The sequence below is a fragment of the Nothobranchius furzeri genome, chromosome 15 (genome assembly GCF_043380555.1).
Source record: "Nothobranchius furzeri strain GRZ-AD chromosome 15, NfurGRZ-RIMD1, whole genome shotgun sequence".
Lineage (NCBI taxonomy): Eukaryota > Metazoa > Chordata > Actinopteri > Cyprinodontiformes > Nothobranchiidae > Nothobranchius > Nothobranchius furzeri.
In genome coordinates, this window is record NC_091755.1 from 42,445,521 (window position 1) to 42,465,571 (window position 20,051).

Consider the following 20,051-nt stretch of genomic DNA (forward strand, 5'->3'; position numbering starts at 1 on the left):
TGTGTGTGCTCTAACTGCACTCATATCAGGAGTGAGGAGGAAACAACGGAAACTATTAGATCAATTCTGAAGATGTGGGGAAATCCAGGCAGGATCACACGCGTCCAACACGCTAGCACGGATCCAAAGGTCTTATCCCTCATGAAGTCAACCAGGAAGGACGCTGTTTGTTTCCTTTTAAAATGGGGAAAAGGAGAAACGAATGATTATTACACACGTTTTCTAACACTGACAGGGACTTTCATCTCAGAGTTTTAGCTTCCTGGAAATGTTTTGTCTTTGGTTAGAGATCTGGTAAAGGGCCAACCCCCCTCCAATGTACAACAGGGATATGTGTGACTGTTAATGGACACCAACATGTTTTTGTTTTATGAATAAATCTTTTACTGCCTTTCTTCTAACTAATCATTTATTCTGACTTGTACGAAAATGATTCTAAAGTTTGTGAATAAAAAACTTTCTGAAGTCAGTGTGAGGAAATGTTCCTGAAATCGGACCGGGTCTGGACGGGCTCCTGCACAGGAGCGTTGGGTCAGCAGGGGGCGCTACTCCAGGCGGTCCCTCATGAGTGAGACAGCATCTTTAGTAAGAACCTTTATTTTCCGACTCGGTGCGAGTCATTAAATATATATCATAGTCACGTGACATTCCTCTACGTGATCAGCGTCACCTGCTCTAGTCGGAGACAGGAAAGATGGCGCCGGCAGAGACAGGTCCCAGCATCTCCGCGGTTGTGGCGGCGGTTCTCGGCCTGCTCTGTCTCCTGAACACCGGGCAGTGTGACGAGCAGGTGCCGCTGCTGATGTGGACCAGCGAGGGGTGAGTTCTGCCGGTAGAACCGGGCCGGGTCTCCCCGGAGTGAGCCGAGGAACTGTTCAGTCCAGTGATGGTCGCTAGCTTCGGTTATCAGGTCCGCCGTAGAGGGGGAGGGGGGGTTCTATGGATCCAGAACCTCATCTAAAATACACAACGTGATGTTAATTTTGTCCTCCTTACACGTCAGTAATTAACTATAGGGTAAACTCTGCGTGTGTGTGGACAACCAAGCTCCAGACAAATGTTATAACTGCCTCCAGAGGTTGATTAAGGTTACCATGGTAACAACAGCACAACCATATTCTTGGTCTCCTTTGTGAGTGAGGAAACGGTAAACCTATTGAGTCGTCTTAAAGCAGCTAATTGCCGTTTCAAGGCATTTGGGGGCCCAAGGGATGGACTTTGGGCCCCCCCTCTTTGTCAAAATGGACCTTGAAACTGACCCTCCTCTCCCCACAAGACAGCCACAGCATGGACACACTTGTTTTTGTTTGCACTAACTTTTTTTTGAATCAAATACCTTTGGTACAGTGCAAACTGTTTAGGTATCTTGCAAATTACTGCATGTATGGTTATGTTTACATTTGCCGAAAATCCTCTATCACCCTATAACAACAAACATTAGGTAAATGCAAACTGCATGAAATAAATCAAATTAAATATAAAATGCACAAGGCCTTTTGTCACAATTTGACAGTGCAAACGGTCAGTCTAGGCCATTGCATCATCAGTCATAAATATTAAAGAGCAAGTCGCACCAAAATCTTTTTTTTTTTTTGGCTGATAACTTGTATAAATGTGTGTCTAATAGTATTATAGATGTGTTTAGTCATTATTTTGGTGCATTTTCTTTGAAAACACAACATTCTTTCTAAAACGTCAGTCCAGTGCCCTCTTCAGCTGTGAAATGTTGTAATGGTAGCTCGATGTTTTAGCAAAACCATTCTTTGTATCTGAGAGAATTTGTGAAGTCTGGGTTGTAAAATTATTTGTTTGGTTATAAACTAGAGAGTTGTTTATTGATAAAATTCATCAGACGCAATCTGTTGTGTCTATTATACCCTTGTGGAGACCCCCAGCAGATCCTAACTGTCAGATGTCAGGTTAACCTTGACCTCTAGGAACCGACGCCCGTAGAATATCCACGATACGACCCATCCGGTCTTGAAATATCTCCAGGTCACAACATTTTTCTGGTTAGCGTCCAGGTTGAATGTTTGACTCTTAAAAGAGCCGTTTGGGCTGTGCCAGCTTGCAACGTGCAAAGAGGCTTTGACTGGAGGTCAAAGTGGATTGATTCAAAAATGCTTGTTCCCAAATTGGCCGGTGCATTTCATTTATATTGTAGTTATTATAAGTGACAGTAAACGAACGTTTATTTAATGATTATTTAACTTATAAGTTTTAAAAGTTAACATTTAATTTAAGAATTCATTCTTTGATTTAGCAACTAATCCGAGCTGCGGGTGTTCCTTATTCAGAGGCATGAAGAGTCCTGTTGGACGATAAGGGAAGCTTGAACCTTGAGGAGAGAACATCATTGTTGACAATTCGTTATCTGTGTTCAGAGCTGCAGATAGGCTCTGAGCTCCAGCTGATGGGATGAAGGCAGACAGATTAAAGGGAACACGTGCAGTCTTGTGTCTCCATTTTGACCAGAGATTGAATGGTCAAACTGTACTTAAAAACTGACCATTGCTGGACATTACAGTGGAAACGGAGGGGTCCTGATGGTTGTTGATGCTGGTTCTGCTGCATGTTTGTGTGTAGTTTCACTTTCACTTTGGTCTACTAATTTTTTTATTCATTTATTTATTTATTTTTGTGGTGTTGGAGATGTCCTTACGATGGGTTAACTGCAGCAATTTACACCGTGGTTAATAGTCAAACCGCTTAATCCTTGCAACCCTACTAATAGGCAGGTGTACATTAAAAGCTCATCAGTGATAGGTTGGTTGTTTGGGAACAACCCAATAGGCGTGGCTTAAAGAATCAAATCAATCAAATCTAGGGTTGTCACGGTAACCGGTATAGCGGTAAACCCCGGTAAAAAGGTTGACAATAAAAATAACCGTCCAGTTTTTAAAAAACTATATTATCTCGGTGGGTTTACCGTGGCCGCGGTTTCGGCGCGGTGACCCTTACCAGCCACCGTCGCTTCAGCTGAAGTTCCCGCGGCGCGCACACGCACTTTTAGTTTGCAATGGCACCAAAACTTTGAAGCTGAAATAACGGCCGAAGGAGGAGACGGCAGCGCCCAGGACATCCATCAGCCCTCAAAGAAGACTAAATCGGAAGTATGGGCATATTTTGGATTTCTGAAAAACGCTGAGGGACAGTTAATAGAAGACTGCTATCCCGTTTGCAGAACGTGCAGGAAACAAGTGTCTGCAAAAGGCAGCATCACTTCGAATCTAATGGCACATCTGCGTGACCATCACCCACGGCTCTACAGCCAGTGCAAGGTAAGCTAACATTAGCATTTTAGCTTAAATGCATGACGCGAGGACTTTTGGTTGAGGGAGAATGCAACGAGTCACTATATACTGCAGCCGCAGCGTCCTCTGGCAGCATTTAAACCGTGTCACGGACACCCTGTTGCTGGATAAAGCATCTTATTTGTTGATGATGAAGAGAAATATACAATTAGTTCCTTGTCATTGATTTGTTTACTTATTCAATGCCATTTATACTTGAACATTTGGATTTGATTACATAGTGTAGTAGTTATTTTAGTAATTTGTTTAAAGTGGCTATTTATTTTAAATACATCTTTTTTAAGGTTGACTTGTACAGTGCTCAAGTCAAGTGTGGACTGGAGTTTTAGATTTTCATTTTGATAATGAAGAAAACAAGTATATGAGAAAACAAGTGGTGTTTCTTTGATTTGTTTACATATTGTTTATGTTTCGAATGTTTGGATTTGTATAATTTAAACCTGCACTGACTACTGTAACATGTTCCAGAAAAAGAAGCTATTTGTTCCTTTACTTGTGAAAAGTTGCACTTTTGCTAAGGCTTTGTGTTATTTTAGGTTTAATAAACACTGTTAAACCTTTTCAAAACTATTTCGGTTTGTGTAGAACAGGACTATCAATGCTTTCTGAACATATGCAACACCGTTTAAAAAATACCGCGATAATACCGAAAACCGTGATAATTTTGGTCACAATAACCGTGAGGTTAAATTTTCATACCGTGACAACCCTAATCAAATCAAAGATACTTTATTAATCCCAGAGGGAAATTAGAGTTTCAGTACACAATTCAGAGATCAGACATACATGGGCAAGACGCATGACAAGAATTGGTGACTGTGGTCATTCGCAACCCTGAGTCGCGCTACCTTAATAGAGATCAGAGGGTTACATGAGGATTGGTTCAGGTGGAGGGAAATAAAAGGCACTTCAGGGTTACCCACCATAGGGAGGGCAGTTTTGTTATGGAAAAAAAAAACACCTCAAACAGATATGCAACAGACTTCAGACATTACACAACATAAGTGTCCACTAGGTGGGGTGGTGGGTTGGGACTATCCCTACTTCAGTTCCTGCAGCCACGATAGAAGCAGCGTGTGTCACCTCAGTGTGGATGGGGGGGGGGGGCATTGAGGGTTGGAGGGTTGCAGTGACCCTGGACGCTTCGGTGGCCTTCCCGCAGTCCCGCCCAGGCAGGGATAGGAGACAGAGTTGAGTTTCCGTAGCGACGGTTCATTCCACATATCTTCTGAGGGGGGAGTTTTCGTTGTGGCCTTGCAGGCTCAAGGGCGCCAGATTCCTATTAGAAATTGTTTTGGGGCCAGACAGAGATAATTTCCTCTCTGCCTTACAGTTTGTTGGTCCTCAACCTCTCAAAATCCCAATAATGGAAAATAAACTATCTCAATCCGTGCTGATTCGTCCACTCTATCCTTGATGGCATCCATCTTCTGTGCCAATGAATGAATCTCGGCCGAAGTCCCAAGCTTACGATTCATCTGGACAATTATGTGAGTCTGTGAATTCACAGCGCGGTGCAAACCATCTCTGAGCTCCGGGATCAGGCCAATATTCCTCGACAGCTCATTAATTTTCCGGTAAGCCAGGTAGCCTCCAATGCCGATCAGCAGGAAACCCGACACCAACACCACGAATATCCACACATCTTCAGAGTCCTCCACAGACAGCTGGTCTGTCCCGGAGGGGCATCCGGGAGCCCCTTCTCCCGTTCTCATCGTAGAAAAAATCTTATCAACCGCATTGAGTGACCAACTGACGAGATCCATTTTAATGAATTTCAGTTTCCAGTTTCCAGAAAAAATGCAGAAGCAGCCGTGCACCCAGCACCCACAGACAGACAAAGGCCTTGAGGATAAGATATGGAGGAGAGGAGAAGAAAAGCGTCTGCACCCTCCAAGAGCCGGAAACTCTTTATTCCATACTCATAGAGTCTGGGGTTGCATTATGTAACCAACGATATGTGGTGTTCCTCCTGTGGCATTCAGACTCCGAGTTAGAATGCTGCTATGGAAGCCCTCCTGTAACGGGAAGAAAGGTCTGGTCCGGGGGCGATGGGGCTGGTTTAGCGGGCCTATTAAGTGCCCCTGGTCTAGGCGTTGTAGTTTTATAATTAAATTAAAAAAGGCTTAGGTAGTGGAAAGTTTGGGTTGAATTGCCCTTTCCAAAACGAGAACCATGAATGGGAACCAACTACGGCTTTACGTTGAGGGCTTCTAGGGGAGCCTGTCATCCTTTAGCTCCCCCGTCATTCAAACCCTGCATGCTGGGTAAACCCCTGCAATGAATCTGCATATTTCTAGTACTAGAGACCACTTGAACACATTTGCCAAATGATTTGCGCAATAATCTGATATTTTACTTCCACAAAATGCAAGTTCCAGATTAGATATTACAGAAAATGGGAACGGCTTTACAACAAATTTAAAAGCTGTCCCTCGTTATTTAGGCCATCATCTTTTAAGTCAGGCCATTCTAGTGACACCGGGTGGGCTTGCTGGCTTTTACTATGGTAGACAAAAATCTCAGGAATGTTGAGCTATTAAGCTGCCAGCTTGTCAATAATGGCTTTGTGAATTTTTGACTTGCTCTTCTCTTCTTATAGGGTCTCCGTTCCACATCAGTCTTCTCCAGTAGCAGGACATATCATTGGACAGCAGCAGCTGGCCTTTTACCTGGAGAAGGCTCTGGACATCGGCCCACGCAATGTTGTGCTATTCTTTCAGGATAAGGTGTGGAGCACAGATATGCCATTCATAAATAAAATGTCCTGTCGTGTTTGGATTTTAATAGACAATACAAAAAATATTTCTCCTCAAGTAAGACATGGTGCTTTCTTGGATGGAAACTGTTCTTGTTTCCTTTTGTCAGAAGAATTGTTAGTGTCCTTTTCTCTGAAATTTAGGACAGCAGATTAGGGGAAATCTGATAAGTGTTGTTTAACACAAATGGGCTTTGACTCAATACAGTTGGTAGAATAGTAAAACCATTGTGGGATGACGTTAGGGTTTCACATTCAGCTCTCTGTAGATGAAAACCCTACACTGATAATCAAATGGAACCCATGTGGTCACCTCATCACCACAAATGGTCTGATATATGACAGCATGGTGTTCAGAGGGGGTTTTCTGACATAACTGGACTTCCTAAATCTGCATCGTCCCACTCTGGTCCTCAGTCTTCATTGTCTTGTCTCACTGTAGCTGAGCATTGAGGACTTCACCTTGTATGGAGGGGTCTTTGGAAACAAGCAGGACAGTGTTTTTCCCAACCTTGAGGTAAGATCTTTTGTTTCATCATAAACTTTCATTAAATTTGATTCCCAAGAGAACGTCAATGTCTCATATGTTTACTGGTCATTATGGTTAGGTTATGGTGACCAGTCCTTGTGAGGAAATGATGCCTGATGCTTCTGAATCACACTCAAAAAGTCCAGTCCATCAGGAAATATTCCACTTATGGTTGCATTTTCAAGGTGCTGAATTCACCAAAAACTTGCCTGATGTAATCTAAGGCCATTTCTCTGCCCTCACACATCCATCCATCCATCCATTTTCTTCTGCTTATCTGGAGTCGGTTCGTTGGGGCAGCAGCCTAAGTTCAGAGGCCCAGACTTCCCTCTCCCCAGCCACTTGGGCCAGCTCTTCTGGGGAAGTCTGAAGGCATTCCCTGGCCAGGCGAGAGACATAGCCCCTTCAACGTGTCCTGGGTCTACCTTTAGGTCTCCTCCCGGTTGGATGTGCCCAGAAAACCTAATCAGATTCAATTAAATTCAATTCAATTTTATTTATATAGCGCCAAATCACGACAAGAGTCGTCTCAAGGCACTTCACATAATAAACATTCCAATTCAGGTCAGTTCATTAAGCCAATCAGAAATAATGTTTCCTATATAAGGAACCCAGCAAATTGCATCAAGTCACTGACTAGTGTCAGTGACTATACAGCAATCCTCATACTAAGAAAGCATGCAGCGACAGTGGAGAGGAAAACTCCCTTTTAACAGGAAGAAACCTCCAGAGAATCCTGGCTCAGTATAAGCAGCCATCCTCCACGACTCACTGGGGATCGAGAAGACAGAGCAGACACGCACGCACACACACACACACACACACACACACACACACCAAGCAATGTTTCTATGGTAACATTGTGATTTCTTAGTAAATATTCTATTTGGTGAGAGATAAACTTTATTGTATTTATCCTAGTGAATCTATAATTAAACGGGTAATCTAGTAGTAGCACATTCAATGTCAAAGAGAGTAAAGTGTTATTATCAGGAGAGAGAGAATGTATTAGTGGTTAGCAGCAGTGTGCTAGACGATGGCCCCCTCCATGAGGCCACCACAGCTCAGCAGAACATCGTTGTAGCTTCTTCTGGGGAGAAAAACACTTAGAGAGAAAATAAAGTTAACAGCTGAAATAGCAGGAAATAATACAGTTAAAGAGCAGATTGTAGAAGAAAGTAGTAGAGTGTGGAAAGTGGTCAGTGTGTCCTCCAGCAGTCTAAGCCTATAGCAGCATAACTACAGAGATAACTCTGGATAACATAGCCTTTTAGATGGAGGCATGTTGGAGGCGGGGCAAGGGAGAGTTGTCTTTACCGACTGTACACTCCACCTCCCTCTACTCCCCCACTTGTCCAGATTTAGGCTAACATCAGATTTTAACCATAGGCCCTATCAAATAAAAATGTTTTAAGCCTAGTCTTAAAATTTGACAAGGTATCTGCCTCACGGACTAAAGCTGGGAGCTGGTTCCACAGGAGCGGAGCCTGATAACTAAAAGATCTGCCTCCCATCCTAACTTTAGATATTCTGGGAGCCACCAGTAAACCTGCAGTCTGAGAGCGAAGTGCTCAGTTAGGAACATATAGAACAATCAGATCACTGATGTATGATGGAGCTTGATTATTAAGAGCTTTATATGTGAGAAGGAGGATCTTAAAATCTATTCTGAATTTAACAGGTAGCCAATGTAGGGAAGCTAAGACAGGAGCGATATGATCTCTCTTTTTAATTCTCATCAGAACTCTAGCTGCAGCATTTTGGACAAGCTGAAGACTTTTAACTACATTCTGTGGACTTCCTGAGAGTAATGAATTACAGTAATACAGTCTTGATGTAATAAATGCATGAACTAGTTTTTCAGCATCACTCCTGGAAAGTATGCTTCTAATCTTAACAATATTCCGAAGGTGGATGCCTGAGCCACCGCAACTGGTTCCTTTTGATGTGGAGGAGCATCAGGTCTACTCCCAGATGACTGAGCTTCTCTTTCTATCTCTAACGTAGAGCCCAGCCATCCTGCGGAGTAAACTCATTTTTGGCCGCTTGTATCTGCGATCTTGCTCTTTTGGTCACTACCCAAAGCTTGTGATCACAGGTGATGGTAAGAATGTAGATCTACCAGTAAATCGAGAGCTTCACCTTCTGGCTCAGCTCTCTTTTCACCACTACAGGCCGGTAGAATGCCTGCATCACTGCAGCACCAACCCTAAACCGATCTTGCTCTCCAGCTTTCCCTCAATTGTGAACAAGACCCCAAGATACTGCTACTCCACCTGGGGCAGGACCTCATCCCTGACCCGGAGAAGGCATTCTACACTTTTCCGACTCAAGACCATGTTTCCGGATTTAGAGGAGCTGATTCTCATCCCAGTTGCTTCACACTCTGCTATGAACCGCTCCAGCAAAAGTCGGGAGATCACATTTTGATGAAGCCAACAGGACCACATCATCTGCGAAAGGCAGACTCGATCCTCAGGCCACCGAAACAGATCCCTTCAACACCTTGGCTGCACCTAGAAAGATCCAGAGGCCTTAAGGATCTCCGGCCAGATCTCATCCACCCCCGGAGCCTTGCCACCGAGGAGCTTTTTGACAACCTCAATGAGCTCAGCCCCAGAGATAGGAGAGTCCAACCCAAAGTCCCCAGGCTCCGCTTCCTCACTGGGACACGTGCCGGTGGGATTGAGGAGGTCTTCAAATTATTTTGCCCACCTATCCACAACACCTCAAGTAGAGGTCAGGTGTTAGTATCACACTGCTTTCCCCCCAAGGCGCCGAATGGTGGACCAAAATCTCTTCGAAGCGAGGCAGAAGTCTTGCTCCGTAGTCTCACCGAACTCCTCCCATGCCTGTGTTTTTGCCTCTGTGCACCCAAGCCACATTCCGCTTGGACTGCTGGTATCTATCGGCTACTTTAGATTCCCACAGGCCAAAAATACCTGATAGGACTATTTCTTCAGCTTGACAGCATCCCCAACCACTGGTGTCCACCAACGGGCCCTAGGGTTGTGGCCACGACGGACACTGACGACCCTGCGGCCGCAGCTCTGGTCGGCTGCCTCTACAGTGGAGGCACGGAACAGGACCCATTTGGACTCAATGCCCTCTGCATCCCATGGAATGCTTTGGAAGTTCTGTTGGAGGTGGGAATCGAAGCTACTTCTGACAGGAGACTCTGCTAGATGTTCCCAGCAGACCCTCACGATACGTTTGGGCCTGCCAGATCTGATCCATCATCCATCCAGGCATCCCCCCCTAACATCGGAGCCAACTCACCACCGGGTAGTGGTCAGTTGATCAATTTAGGTTATAAAATCCAAAATGGCTCCATATATAAGCTTTTAATGTCTGTGTTCAGCTTTAGAATCAAATATTCATGCCACAAGTGTAAGAAATTAACATCTTTGGCTTAGTTTGTTCTTTTTTCTGAACCCAATGGTCTCATTTCAGATGTTGTCCAAAGTATGGGGACACACCCATATTTGCCCACATGAGGACAAAGCATGTATTTCTGGACTTCTTATTTACAACATGTAAAATAAATATAAAGAAAATGTTTTTATAATTTATATAAATCACTTTATTGTCCCTCGGTGGGGAGATTTTGGCATAACCGTAACAATTGGATTCACAACAGGAGCAAAATGGTGAGTAAAAATGGAGAATAAGAATGATTAACCCTTAAGGACCCAAATCCTTTTGAAATATAAAACAAATTGGAAGAAATACATCAAAATACAGAAAAACATCAATTAGAATAAAGAAGTAAAATAAATTTCGATATTTGTTAATGTAGGATGTCACTTGGAGTAGTCAAAGTTGCATGAATGACTCCAGAGGCAATTTAGCAGATGTTTAAAATGGGATGTGACCCATGCTATGGTCAGTCTATGGTCTCCACCTCCTAAAGCAAACCTCCACTTCCTCTGTTCTACATCAATGTTTCCTCAGCTGCAGGAGACAGAGTACGTACCCAGAGAGGGTAGAACAGCGTGTATTTGTAATCTGTTGTCTGATGTACCGTTGTCATAGGTGACGAGTGATCTGGTAGAGCCACCTCTCTGTCCTGTTTCTCCTCCCGCCACAGGGAGCTCTCCGGGCCGCCTCCTCTCCTCTAGTCTTGCCTTCTGTGGCTTGGCCTGCTTCCAGTGCAGTGATTGGTCAGCTGCAGGACCAGCTGGACACGTCTCCATTATACATGGACCCCGAGACTTTGAGCCAGCTCAGACTCAATGCTTCATCTCCCGCCTTGTTGGTGTTCAGGTTGCCCTACAGCATCGGGTAGGAACACACTGTTTCTGCTACAGCTCTACACACACACACACACACGCACGCGCACACGCGCACGCACGCACGCACGCACACACACACACACACACACACACCTGCATGCACATGTGCACACACACACACACACACACACACACACACACACACACACACACACACACACACACACACACACACACACACACACACACACACACACACACACACACACACACGATATAATGTTACTAAATGGTTAGGTGGGGGATGTGTACATCTCTGTCCCTGTGTGTGTGTGTGTGTGTGTGTGTGTGTATAACCTGATAGAGCTGGTTTTTGTTATCTCATGGTATTTATCAGTTTGTTGTTTCATGGCTCTTCAGGGCTGATCTGCTGTCGGCAAAAGAAGTTCTCAGTGGAAACGGTGAGTTTGTGTAACATTGCTGTGCACGCTGAGATCACACTGTGTGACTTTTGGCCATGGCACAGAAAAGCATACGCCGCTAAGCAGACCGCTAACCAAAACAAAGCTGAAAAGATAGAAACACTTCTTCTTAGTGTCAGTTCATGACTCAGCTCATTTTCCTCCGAAAGGAAGGATCGTTTTTAAAACCCTCGCTTTGGCGTCAGACTCCGGCTGCGGGTCTCCTTTTCCCATCTTTCAGCTAAACAGACCTATCTGTCTGCTGAACATAAGTGGAGGAAGACGACGACGACGGCGCTATGACCGGAAGGTGGTGACATAGTGACAACATGTAGGTGCAACAGGGCAGCCAATTAAACCTGAACGTGACCAAAGCTGTTAAGGTGGTTTCACAAGTTCTAGGCACCTTTCAAACATCTGCAATTAAATTAAATTAAATTAATTTACATAGCACCAAATCACAAGGGTCATCTCAGGGTGCTTGTGTTCAGTTCATTATGCCAGTTAGTTCCTATATAAGGAAGCCCTGCAGATTGCATCGAGTCACTGACTTGTGTAAGAGACTTTACAGCAGTCCTCATACTAAACAAGCATGTGGCGACAGTGGAAAGGAAAACTCTATTAATGGAAAACCCATTTTTAAAGATTATTTCTGATTCTAATGGGTCACTGAGTGTTTCATGCTGACTGAACATGAAAATAGTCTCCTACACCTGCATTAGCCTCTGTTAAAAAAGATGGTAAAACTCTAGGATTAGAAAAGCCTGATGGATCAACTTTTATGGACTCACCCATCTTGACTCATGACGGGCAAGGCTGTTGTTGGTTTAGCGTCCAGCAAACAGCAGGGAACGTCCCAGCTAGTAGAAGCTAACTGTTAGCATTAGCAACTCCACCACACAGCAGTACTCCTCCAGCCTTGTGTTATTTGTGGAGGTAAAACATCGATGTTGCAGAGCAAGCAGAGTCAGTGGTAGAGTCGTGTTGCTGTTAGCCAATCAGAGGAGAGATGTCCAAATATGAGGAAATAAGACTCGAAATCCTGTCGTCTGAAGCTCAGCTGTGATCTGGCAACCTAGAGTACAACTTACAAGGCATTCATTCCTACTAGAGACCACTGCAAATGTGGATTAAATAAGTGAACCACACCTTTAACAGAAAGAAACCTCCAACAGAACGTGGATCCATATAAGCAGCCATCTGTCATCACTTACTGGGGTTTGAGAAGACCGAGCGGACACACACCAAGTAATGTGTCTATGGCTGCATGCATTGCCAGTTCTTAGTGGAGATTCTGTTTCTAACAAAATGTACTTAAATATCAGGTGAGGGTTTCCTTCTGAACAATACAAACAGTAAAGTCACGACAACCTTAGCACCTGGGGTGATGAAGAGACTGTGGGTAACGGTGACAGGTAGTTCATGTTGAAATCCAGGAGGTGTGAGGGGTTATGAATCCGGTGGGACAGTCCGTGATATTTGTTTGCTTTGTGACTTTCAGATGAGGTGATTGGTCAGGTGCTGAGCATCATGAAGAGCCAGTCTGTTCCGTACACCGCCATCTATACCGGCCTGCGGCCCTCCAGGGTCAGAGGAGACACATGTTCACGTGGTCATGATTGTTTGTGGTTGCATGTCTGCAGCAGTTTGGGTTCTTCTGCAGGAGTCGGTTTCTCTGTCTACTGAGACGGTCCCAGGAGGAGGACGGTCCCTGCTGCAGGCCAGAGGAGGATACCGGGAGAGAGAGAGGGAGCAAGAGCGACAACGAAAGATGAACGAGAGAGCAGGCATCTACGCTCCTGTGGAGTTTAAGGTGTGTGAGAAGATGAGTCTTTCTGTGCATAACACCGTGTTTACGAGCAGGATCCGTAATCCGATGCTTCTAATGCCTCCGAAGGAGGATGCTTTAAATCCTGATTGCAGTGTGAGTCTTTTTTTCCTTCTGTGCTCCACATCTGGTCCGACCGGAGAAGGAGGATAGAACCTGCCTCCTCCTGTGGGCCAAAAGCCTGTCGGTCAGCATCCTCCGGAGTGGTCGCTGGGAAGACCATGACCTGACCTCCTCTACCTTTGGTGAAGGTGCTCAACTTCAACTTCACGGCTCTGCTTGTGACAAAGACAAAGGAAGGTATTAAAGGCTCCAACAGCACTTCTCTAATATTCCTGATGTTCTGCCAAGCCTTGCTGTCCATCAGAGGGCCCACAAACTAGATGCTTTTAAACCGAACCTTAAGCTTGGTACATTTTTAAACTTCTTTTATTTACACTGCAGCTGCTGTTATGAATCTATTTTGCAGCACTTTCAGATTGCTGGAATACAAAGTCCATTACACATAAACTGTATTATTATTAGGGACCTGCCTGCAGGCTGGGCACTTGTTGTTCTCCACCAGAGGATTTGTTCTCTGTATTCTTCTTCTGTGGACGCTCGAATGGCAGCGTGCACCCCCACAAACGTTCGATGAAAACAAGCAGCCCAGGTAGCGCGGTTGACTTTGGGTCGCTCAGCCAAACGTTAGCCCAACCTTGGGGCAGAAACCCTGATATCTGAGTCAAGTGGTCAAAGGGCAGTTTTTATTTATCACTCACAGTTTTGTTCTGATGCAGGTTGGTCCTCAACTACGAGAACGTCCTCGGCCACCGGAGCTTCAAGCTGATGTAAGTGTGTGTGTGTGTGTGTGTGTTTTATCTATGTGTGTGTGTGGTTTATTTATACTCACCTAAAAAATGATCAGGAACACCACACTAATACGTTGTTTGACCCCCTTTGGCCTTCAGAATTGCTTTAATTCTACGTGGCATTGGTTCAACAAGGTGCTGAAAGTGTGGGGGTCGTTGTAGTACGGTGAACTCATCGTCATGTTCAAGAAACCAGTTTGAAATGATTGGAGCCTCATGACGTGGTGCATTATCCTGCTGGAAGTAGCCATCAGAGGATGGGTGCATGGTGGACATGAAGGCATGGTCAGAAACAATGCTCAGGTAGAACCGTAGACGTGAGCAGAAGCGCTCGTTCTAAATTCTCGCCTGATGTGAACAGAGGAGGAGCGGACAGAGCATGAATGTCGTGAGCGATCCCCTTCGCGGCGCTACTCAGCTGGTGTGTTCGGGACTTCCGGGTACAAGATTTATAGACTTCTTCACAGGCCAGTCCCCCAGATCCAGCCACTTCCTAGAGCTGCATGAGAAGTGTCCTCTGCCAGGGAGTTTACCTACATGTGTGTGTGAGTGTGTGGTTAGGGGATGACCAGACAGACAGACAGACAGACAGACAGATGAGAGATAGATAGATAGATTGATGATAGATAGATAGATAGATAGATAGATGATAGATTGATAGATAGATAGATAGATGATAGATTGATAGATAGATAGATGATAGATAGATGATAGATAGATGATAGATAGATAGATAGATAGATTGATAGATAGATAGATAGATAGATAGATAGATAGATAGATAGATAGATAGATAGATAGATGATAGATAGATAGATAGATAGATAGATAGATAGATAGATAGATAGATAGATAGATAGATAGATAGATAGATAGATAGATGATAGATAGATGATAGATAGATAGATAGATTTCCAGTCTTTTAATCAGGCTTGTATCAACAAAATTTGCCCAATGTTAAAGTTTGTTCATTAGAACTTAAAGTGAAGAAGTTGTGGAGAATTAGATGATTTTCTGGTTTGAACAAGTTCCTCCGTCCCAATCTTCCCCAAGAAAACAAAACCTTGTGTTGAACAAGAGTCGGTTCCCTCCGTAAGTCAGATGAATGTGTAGAAATAAATAAATAAAATGTATGAAAGTGCACAAAAAGTCTCATTCAGTACTAGGAGGAGTCCTAGTTACGTCGTCATCGTCGTCTTCCTCCACTTATCCGGGTCGGGGTCGCTGGGGCAGCATCCCAACTAGGGAGCTCCAGACCGTCCTCTCCCCGGCCACCTCCACCAGCTCCTCCGGCAGGACCCCAAGGCGTTCCCGGACCAGATTGGAGATGTAACCTCTCCAACGTGTCCTGGGTCGACCCGGGGGCCTCCTGCCGGCAGGACATGCCCGAAACACCTCCCCAGGGAGGCGTCCAGGAGGCATCCTGACCAGATGCCCAAACCACCTCAACTGGCTCCTTTCCATCCGGAGGAGCAGCGGTTCTACTCCGAGTCCCTCCCGAATGTCCGAGCTCCTCACCCTATCTCTAAGGCTGAGCCCGGCCACCCTACGGAGGAAACTCATTTCGGCCGCTTGTATCCGCGATCTCGTTCTTTCGGTCATTACCCAAAGCTCATGACCATAGGTGAGGATTGGGACGTAGATCGACCGGTAAATCGAGAGCCTGGCTTTCTGGCTCAGCTCCCTCTTCACCACGACAGATCGGCTCAGCGTCCGCATCACTGCAGACGCCGAACCAATCCGCCTGTCGATCTCCCGATCCCTCCAACCCTCACTTGTGAACAAGACCCTGAGATACTTAAACTCCTCCACTTGAGGTAGGACCTCTCCCCCGACCCGGAGTTGGCAAGCCACCCTTTTCCGGTATTGTGAAGAGAAAGTTGAGACGCCAGACCCAACACTCTGGATGAGCTTAAGGCCGCTATCGAAGCATCCTGGGCCTCCATAACACCTCAGCAGTGCCACAGGCTGATCGCCTCCATGCCACGCCGCACTGAAGCAGTCATTTCTGCAAAAGGATTCCCGACCAAGTACTGAGTGCAGAACTGAACATGATTAATTGAAGGTTGACTTTTTTTGTATTAAAAACACTTTTCTTTTATTGGTCGGATGACATATGCTAATTATTTGAGATAGGAATGTTGGGTTTTCATGAGCTGTACGCCACAATCATCAATATTAGAAACAATAAAAGGCTTGAACTACTTCAGTTGTGTGTAATGAATCTAATATGTATGAAAGTCTAATGTTTATCAGTACATTACAGACAATAATGAACTTTATCACAATATGCTAATTCTATGAGAAGGACCTGTACAACTGTGTATGTGTTACCTACGTGTGCGCAGCTTTGCCATGAGTCAGCGTCTCCATAAGGTGTCTGCTCGTCGCTGGTTCACTCTGGACTCGGTGCAGCTGGAGTACGACGGCATCAAGGCCACTTTTAATGGCAGCAGGTCCATCTACGCCCCAGCTGAGTACTCGTACCGCTGTGAGTCTGTGACCAACTTCCGCTGGCCTCTGCTCATCCCACGTTCTTCCAAGGATCCGTCCAACCAGTGGAGGGTCTCGTTTGAGGACTTCCAGGTGCGTTCCTCTTTTAATCAGCAACTGAACATCTATGGTGTGTGTGTGTGTGCATATGGAGTTGTGTAAATGAATGATTCTGGTTGGTGTGACTCGTACAGATCCAAGGCTTTAACGTGACTGGGAGTGACTTCTCCTACGCCAGCGACTGCTCAGGCTTCTTCTCCCCGGGCATCTGGATGGGTCTGATGACCAGTCTCCTCCTGGTTCTGGTGCTCACGTATGGTCTACACATGATCATGCAGCTCTGTACCATGGACCGGTTCGATGACCCCAAAGGGCCGGCTATATCCGTGCCCCAGACGGAGTAACGGGCCGTGGGATGTCTCCTCCTGTAGTTTGCTGTTGTAGTATGTAGTGTCGTGTCACGTGCAGTCATGTTGATGTTTCAGGCTTTAGGTCAAAGGTGAACTTCTTAAATGTTACAGGCTGTTTTATTTCTAAACTTCACCAGACTGAAGTGAAGAAGCCTTCTGAGGTTTGTTAAATGATGGCGTGTGTGTGTGTGACACACTGATGAGAACTTAAGACTATTTATTGCTGTAATTAGTGCAACGTTATTTATTGTGCTTTTTGTAATCACAGCAACATCTAGCTGCTGTGCATTGTGTGTGTGTGTGTGTGTGTGTACAAATAATATTAAATATCAGATGGTGCGTTTGCGTCCGACTGAAACATTTATCCGTCTAAACCAGTAGAACGTTCATGGAGCATCTCTTCTCCAGCTCAGGAACAGCTTTTAGCGTTTTAATAGAGGAAATCGCTTTTTTAAACCTCACAGGTCCGAGTCTGTTCCAGGACTAGAACACGTTCTATTCACTGTAAAAAGCCACCTTTAGAAAGTACCCAGTAACATTGTGCTTAGATCATTTCTGCCCCACATACGTTTGTAAATAGTGCCTTATGTGGCAAGGTGGAGAAACGAGGGCCCGGGCGGGATTCGATACCCAGACTCCCGGGTGAGAGTCATGCTCACTAACCAGTCAGCCAAAGGGACATCCCCTTGGTTAAGTAGCCAGGGCGCATGATCAATCGGGACACTGTCAGGACGCTCACACTGTCACATCTCCCCCCTCTTTCCACAAGCACGTCCTCGTGCTCCCGCGCAGGCTGCCACAAACTTTACATCCATGTGTGACAGTGTGAGCGTCCTGTCACAATGTCCTGATTGATCATGCGCCCTGGCTACTTAACCAAGGGGATGTCCCTTTGGCTGACTGGTTAGAGCGTATGACTCTCGCCCGGGAGTCTGGGGATCGAATCTCGCCCGGGCCCTCGTTTCTCCACCCTGCCACACATGGACCTACTTGACAGTACTACATGGATCCTGCCAACAACGGCAAATGTGGCTGTGCCTGGTGAGGTTTTCCGGGCACGTCTAATTAGGAGACCCAAGGGAAGACCCAGGAGGGATGACACTGGAGGGACTATGTCTCGCAGCTCACCAGGGAACGCCTTGGGATTCCCCCGGAAGAGCTGGCTCAAGTAACTGGTGAGAGGGAAGTTCTGGCATCCCGGCTTAGGCCGCTGCCCCCGAGACTCCGGATAAGTGGCTGAAAATGGATCGACGGATCACGTCTGAAGCTTCAGCAACAAAACAAAACGCATTCTCCCAGAGAGGTGACTCTGGCTGCTTTGTTTAAAACATTTTTATTTGTGTTTTGCATGTGATCAGCTCCAAACCCATCAGTTTATTTTTAGACTCCGTGAGGAGGTCGTGCCATCCCAGACTCAGAACAGATAGTGTTCATCATTCCTCCTCCGATTCTGGATAACCTCAGCACATCACTGATGCATGTTTGTTCCTCTTGGGCCTGAGCAGCTGTAGAAGCTTCAAACATGAAGCTGAAACATCTCCGCTGGTTTCTGAAGAACCCGGGTCGGAACCTCTGAAGCCAAACTGTATTTACAAATGCTTAAACACACACACAGACACAGATGAATAACAAAAATCACTGGATTTCTGATAGAGACAACAAATAAAATCTAGTAAAAATAAAGTGGGCACGGTCAGATGCAGTTAAGGGGAGTTGGTGCTGGAAATATAAAAGCCAGTTAAAACTCCAGAAGCAGCAGCTGTCGTCAACCCTCACAAGTCTGAAGACTTTGTTTGTTTAAATCTGTTAAAAACACAACTAGGATCATTAGTGGTGAGCAGAGAGGCTGCTGAGGACCTGCCAGGAGAAGCAGATACGAGTCGTGTTTTCCCCTCATCAGCGTTCATGTTCGAGACCAGAGCCCTGATGAACCTCACACTGCAGAGCAGCACCGGTTCTGGAACAGCTGATCCACCACAGACGCGTCTGCCAGCGTGGAGATGTCGCCCAGATCCTTCTCGTTGCAGGCGATCTTACGGAGAACTCGACGCATAATTTTTCCTGCAAAGACCAAGTGAGGATAGTTAACGTTGTGTTTCTATCGTGTGATACTGGTACGTTAATCTCTCTCTATCTCTCTCTCTCTCTCACACACACACACACACACACACACACACACACACACACACTCAGAGGAGCGGGCTCGGTTACCAGATCTGGTTTTGGGAAGTCCAGGTGCGTTCTGGATGTAGTCCGGTGTGGCGATGGCTCCAATCTTCTCTCTCACTGTGAGGGCACAACACACAACTCATGACATCACCTTCACCTCCAACATGACCCCACCCAGCACAAAGCGGGCTGGGGGGTTCTGGGTTGGTCCTACTGGGTCTGCATCTTAGTTTTAGTCTTCGTCAGCATTAGTCGACTAAATCTCTAAAAGGTTTTAGTCAACAAAGATTTTTGTTGTGAATTTTACAAAACAAACAAACAAAGTATTCTCTAACGAATGCGTTCAGGTCAGACGTGTGCTCTGAGCTGCTGGAGTGAGTTTCATACCAACATCTTTTATTTTATATGGAAACAGGATTTATAGTAAACAGTTAAAATTTCACACACTGGGGCTTTAACAGGATGGAGTCTTGGGGAGCGTACAGAGCATTCTACACAATATTTGTACAGAAATAAAGAAATGTCGCCTGGATCTCTGGGACTTGGAGCTCCCCTCCATCTCCTACACATCTTTGGGGAGCAGATCTGTGGTCCCTCACACTCTATTGGACGCTCCTATAGAGAAACCTTACATAAGCAAGCACGTGTACACACACAGGTGCTCACACGGTGCTCTCATAAGTATGGACTTGGGCACGTTCAACACATGTCTTACGGCTGTCGTTGGCACTAAATGCACTGTGATTTATTATTGTGTGATTGTTCAGTTAAACAATGTTGATTTTATATTTCTTCATCAAGTTGACGCAGTGATAGCTTGATCTTGTTGTATTGTTGTTGTGTCCCTTTTTTTTCCTGCTCTTTCTCTTTCTGCAGGTCTAGAAGCAGACTCTTGTTCATTATTGTTTATTTTTGTGGAACCCCCCCACCTTTTGTCTCTTCCTTTCTCTTTCACCTCTGTTTCCGTGTCTGGTCGGAATTACAAAGCATCCAACAACAATAA

The 20,051-nt window shown here is 45.4% G+C and overlaps 2 protein-coding genes across 5 annotated transcripts in view; one reads left to right on the forward strand and one right to left on the reverse strand.

Moving 5' to 3' along the window:
• The first annotated feature begins 627 nt into the window (after positions 1 to 627).
• Positions 628 to 17,218, forward strand: atp6ap1a (ATPase H+ transporting accessory protein 1a). The gene is made up of 11 exons (XM_015967323.3): positions 628 to 819; positions 5,917 to 6,043; positions 6,515 to 6,589; positions 10,692 to 10,885; positions 11,257 to 11,297; positions 12,799 to 12,884; positions 12,961 to 13,110; positions 13,268 to 13,425; positions 13,905 to 13,955; positions 16,325 to 16,562; positions 16,664 to 17,218. The coding sequence occupies exons 1-11, from the start codon at positions 695 to 697 to the stop codon at positions 16,871 to 16,873; spliced, it is 1,455 nt and encodes a 484-aa protein (XP_015822809.1). The 5' UTR covers positions 628 to 694; the 3' UTR covers positions 16,874 to 17,218.
• A 978-nt stretch (positions 17,219 to 18,196) lies between these two features.
• Positions 18,197 to 20,051, reverse strand: part of acss2 (acyl-CoA synthetase short chain family member 2) — a 63,033-nt gene continuing 61,178 nt past the window's right edge. For all 4 annotated transcript variants that reach the window (XM_054745630.2, XM_070544865.1, XM_070544863.1 and 1 more), the window contains 2 exons: positions 19,091 to 19,165; positions 18,197 to 18,940 (listed from right to left, as the gene is read on the reverse strand). In XM_054745630.2, the coding sequence (XP_054601605.1) occupies positions 18,813 to 18,940; positions 19,091 to 19,165 (203 nt within the window). In that variant the 3' untranslated portion in view covers positions 18,197 to 18,812. The remainder of the gene's footprint in view (positions 18,941 to 19,090; positions 19,166 to 20,051) is intronic.

Coding starts and splice junctions, on each gene's coding strand:
- atp6ap1a (XM_015967323.3), top strand. CDS start 695: ATGGCGCCGGCAGAGACAGGTCCCAGCATCTCCGCGGTTGTGGCGGCG. Junction 11,298..12,798: donor AGAAGTTCTCAGTGGAAACG/GTGAGTTTGTGT, acceptor TGTGACTTTCAG/ATGAGGTGATTGGTCAGGTG. Junction 13,111..13,267: donor ACGCTCCTGTGGAGTTTAAG/GTGTGTGAGAAG, acceptor GTCCGACCGGAG/AAGGAGGATAGAACCTGCCT.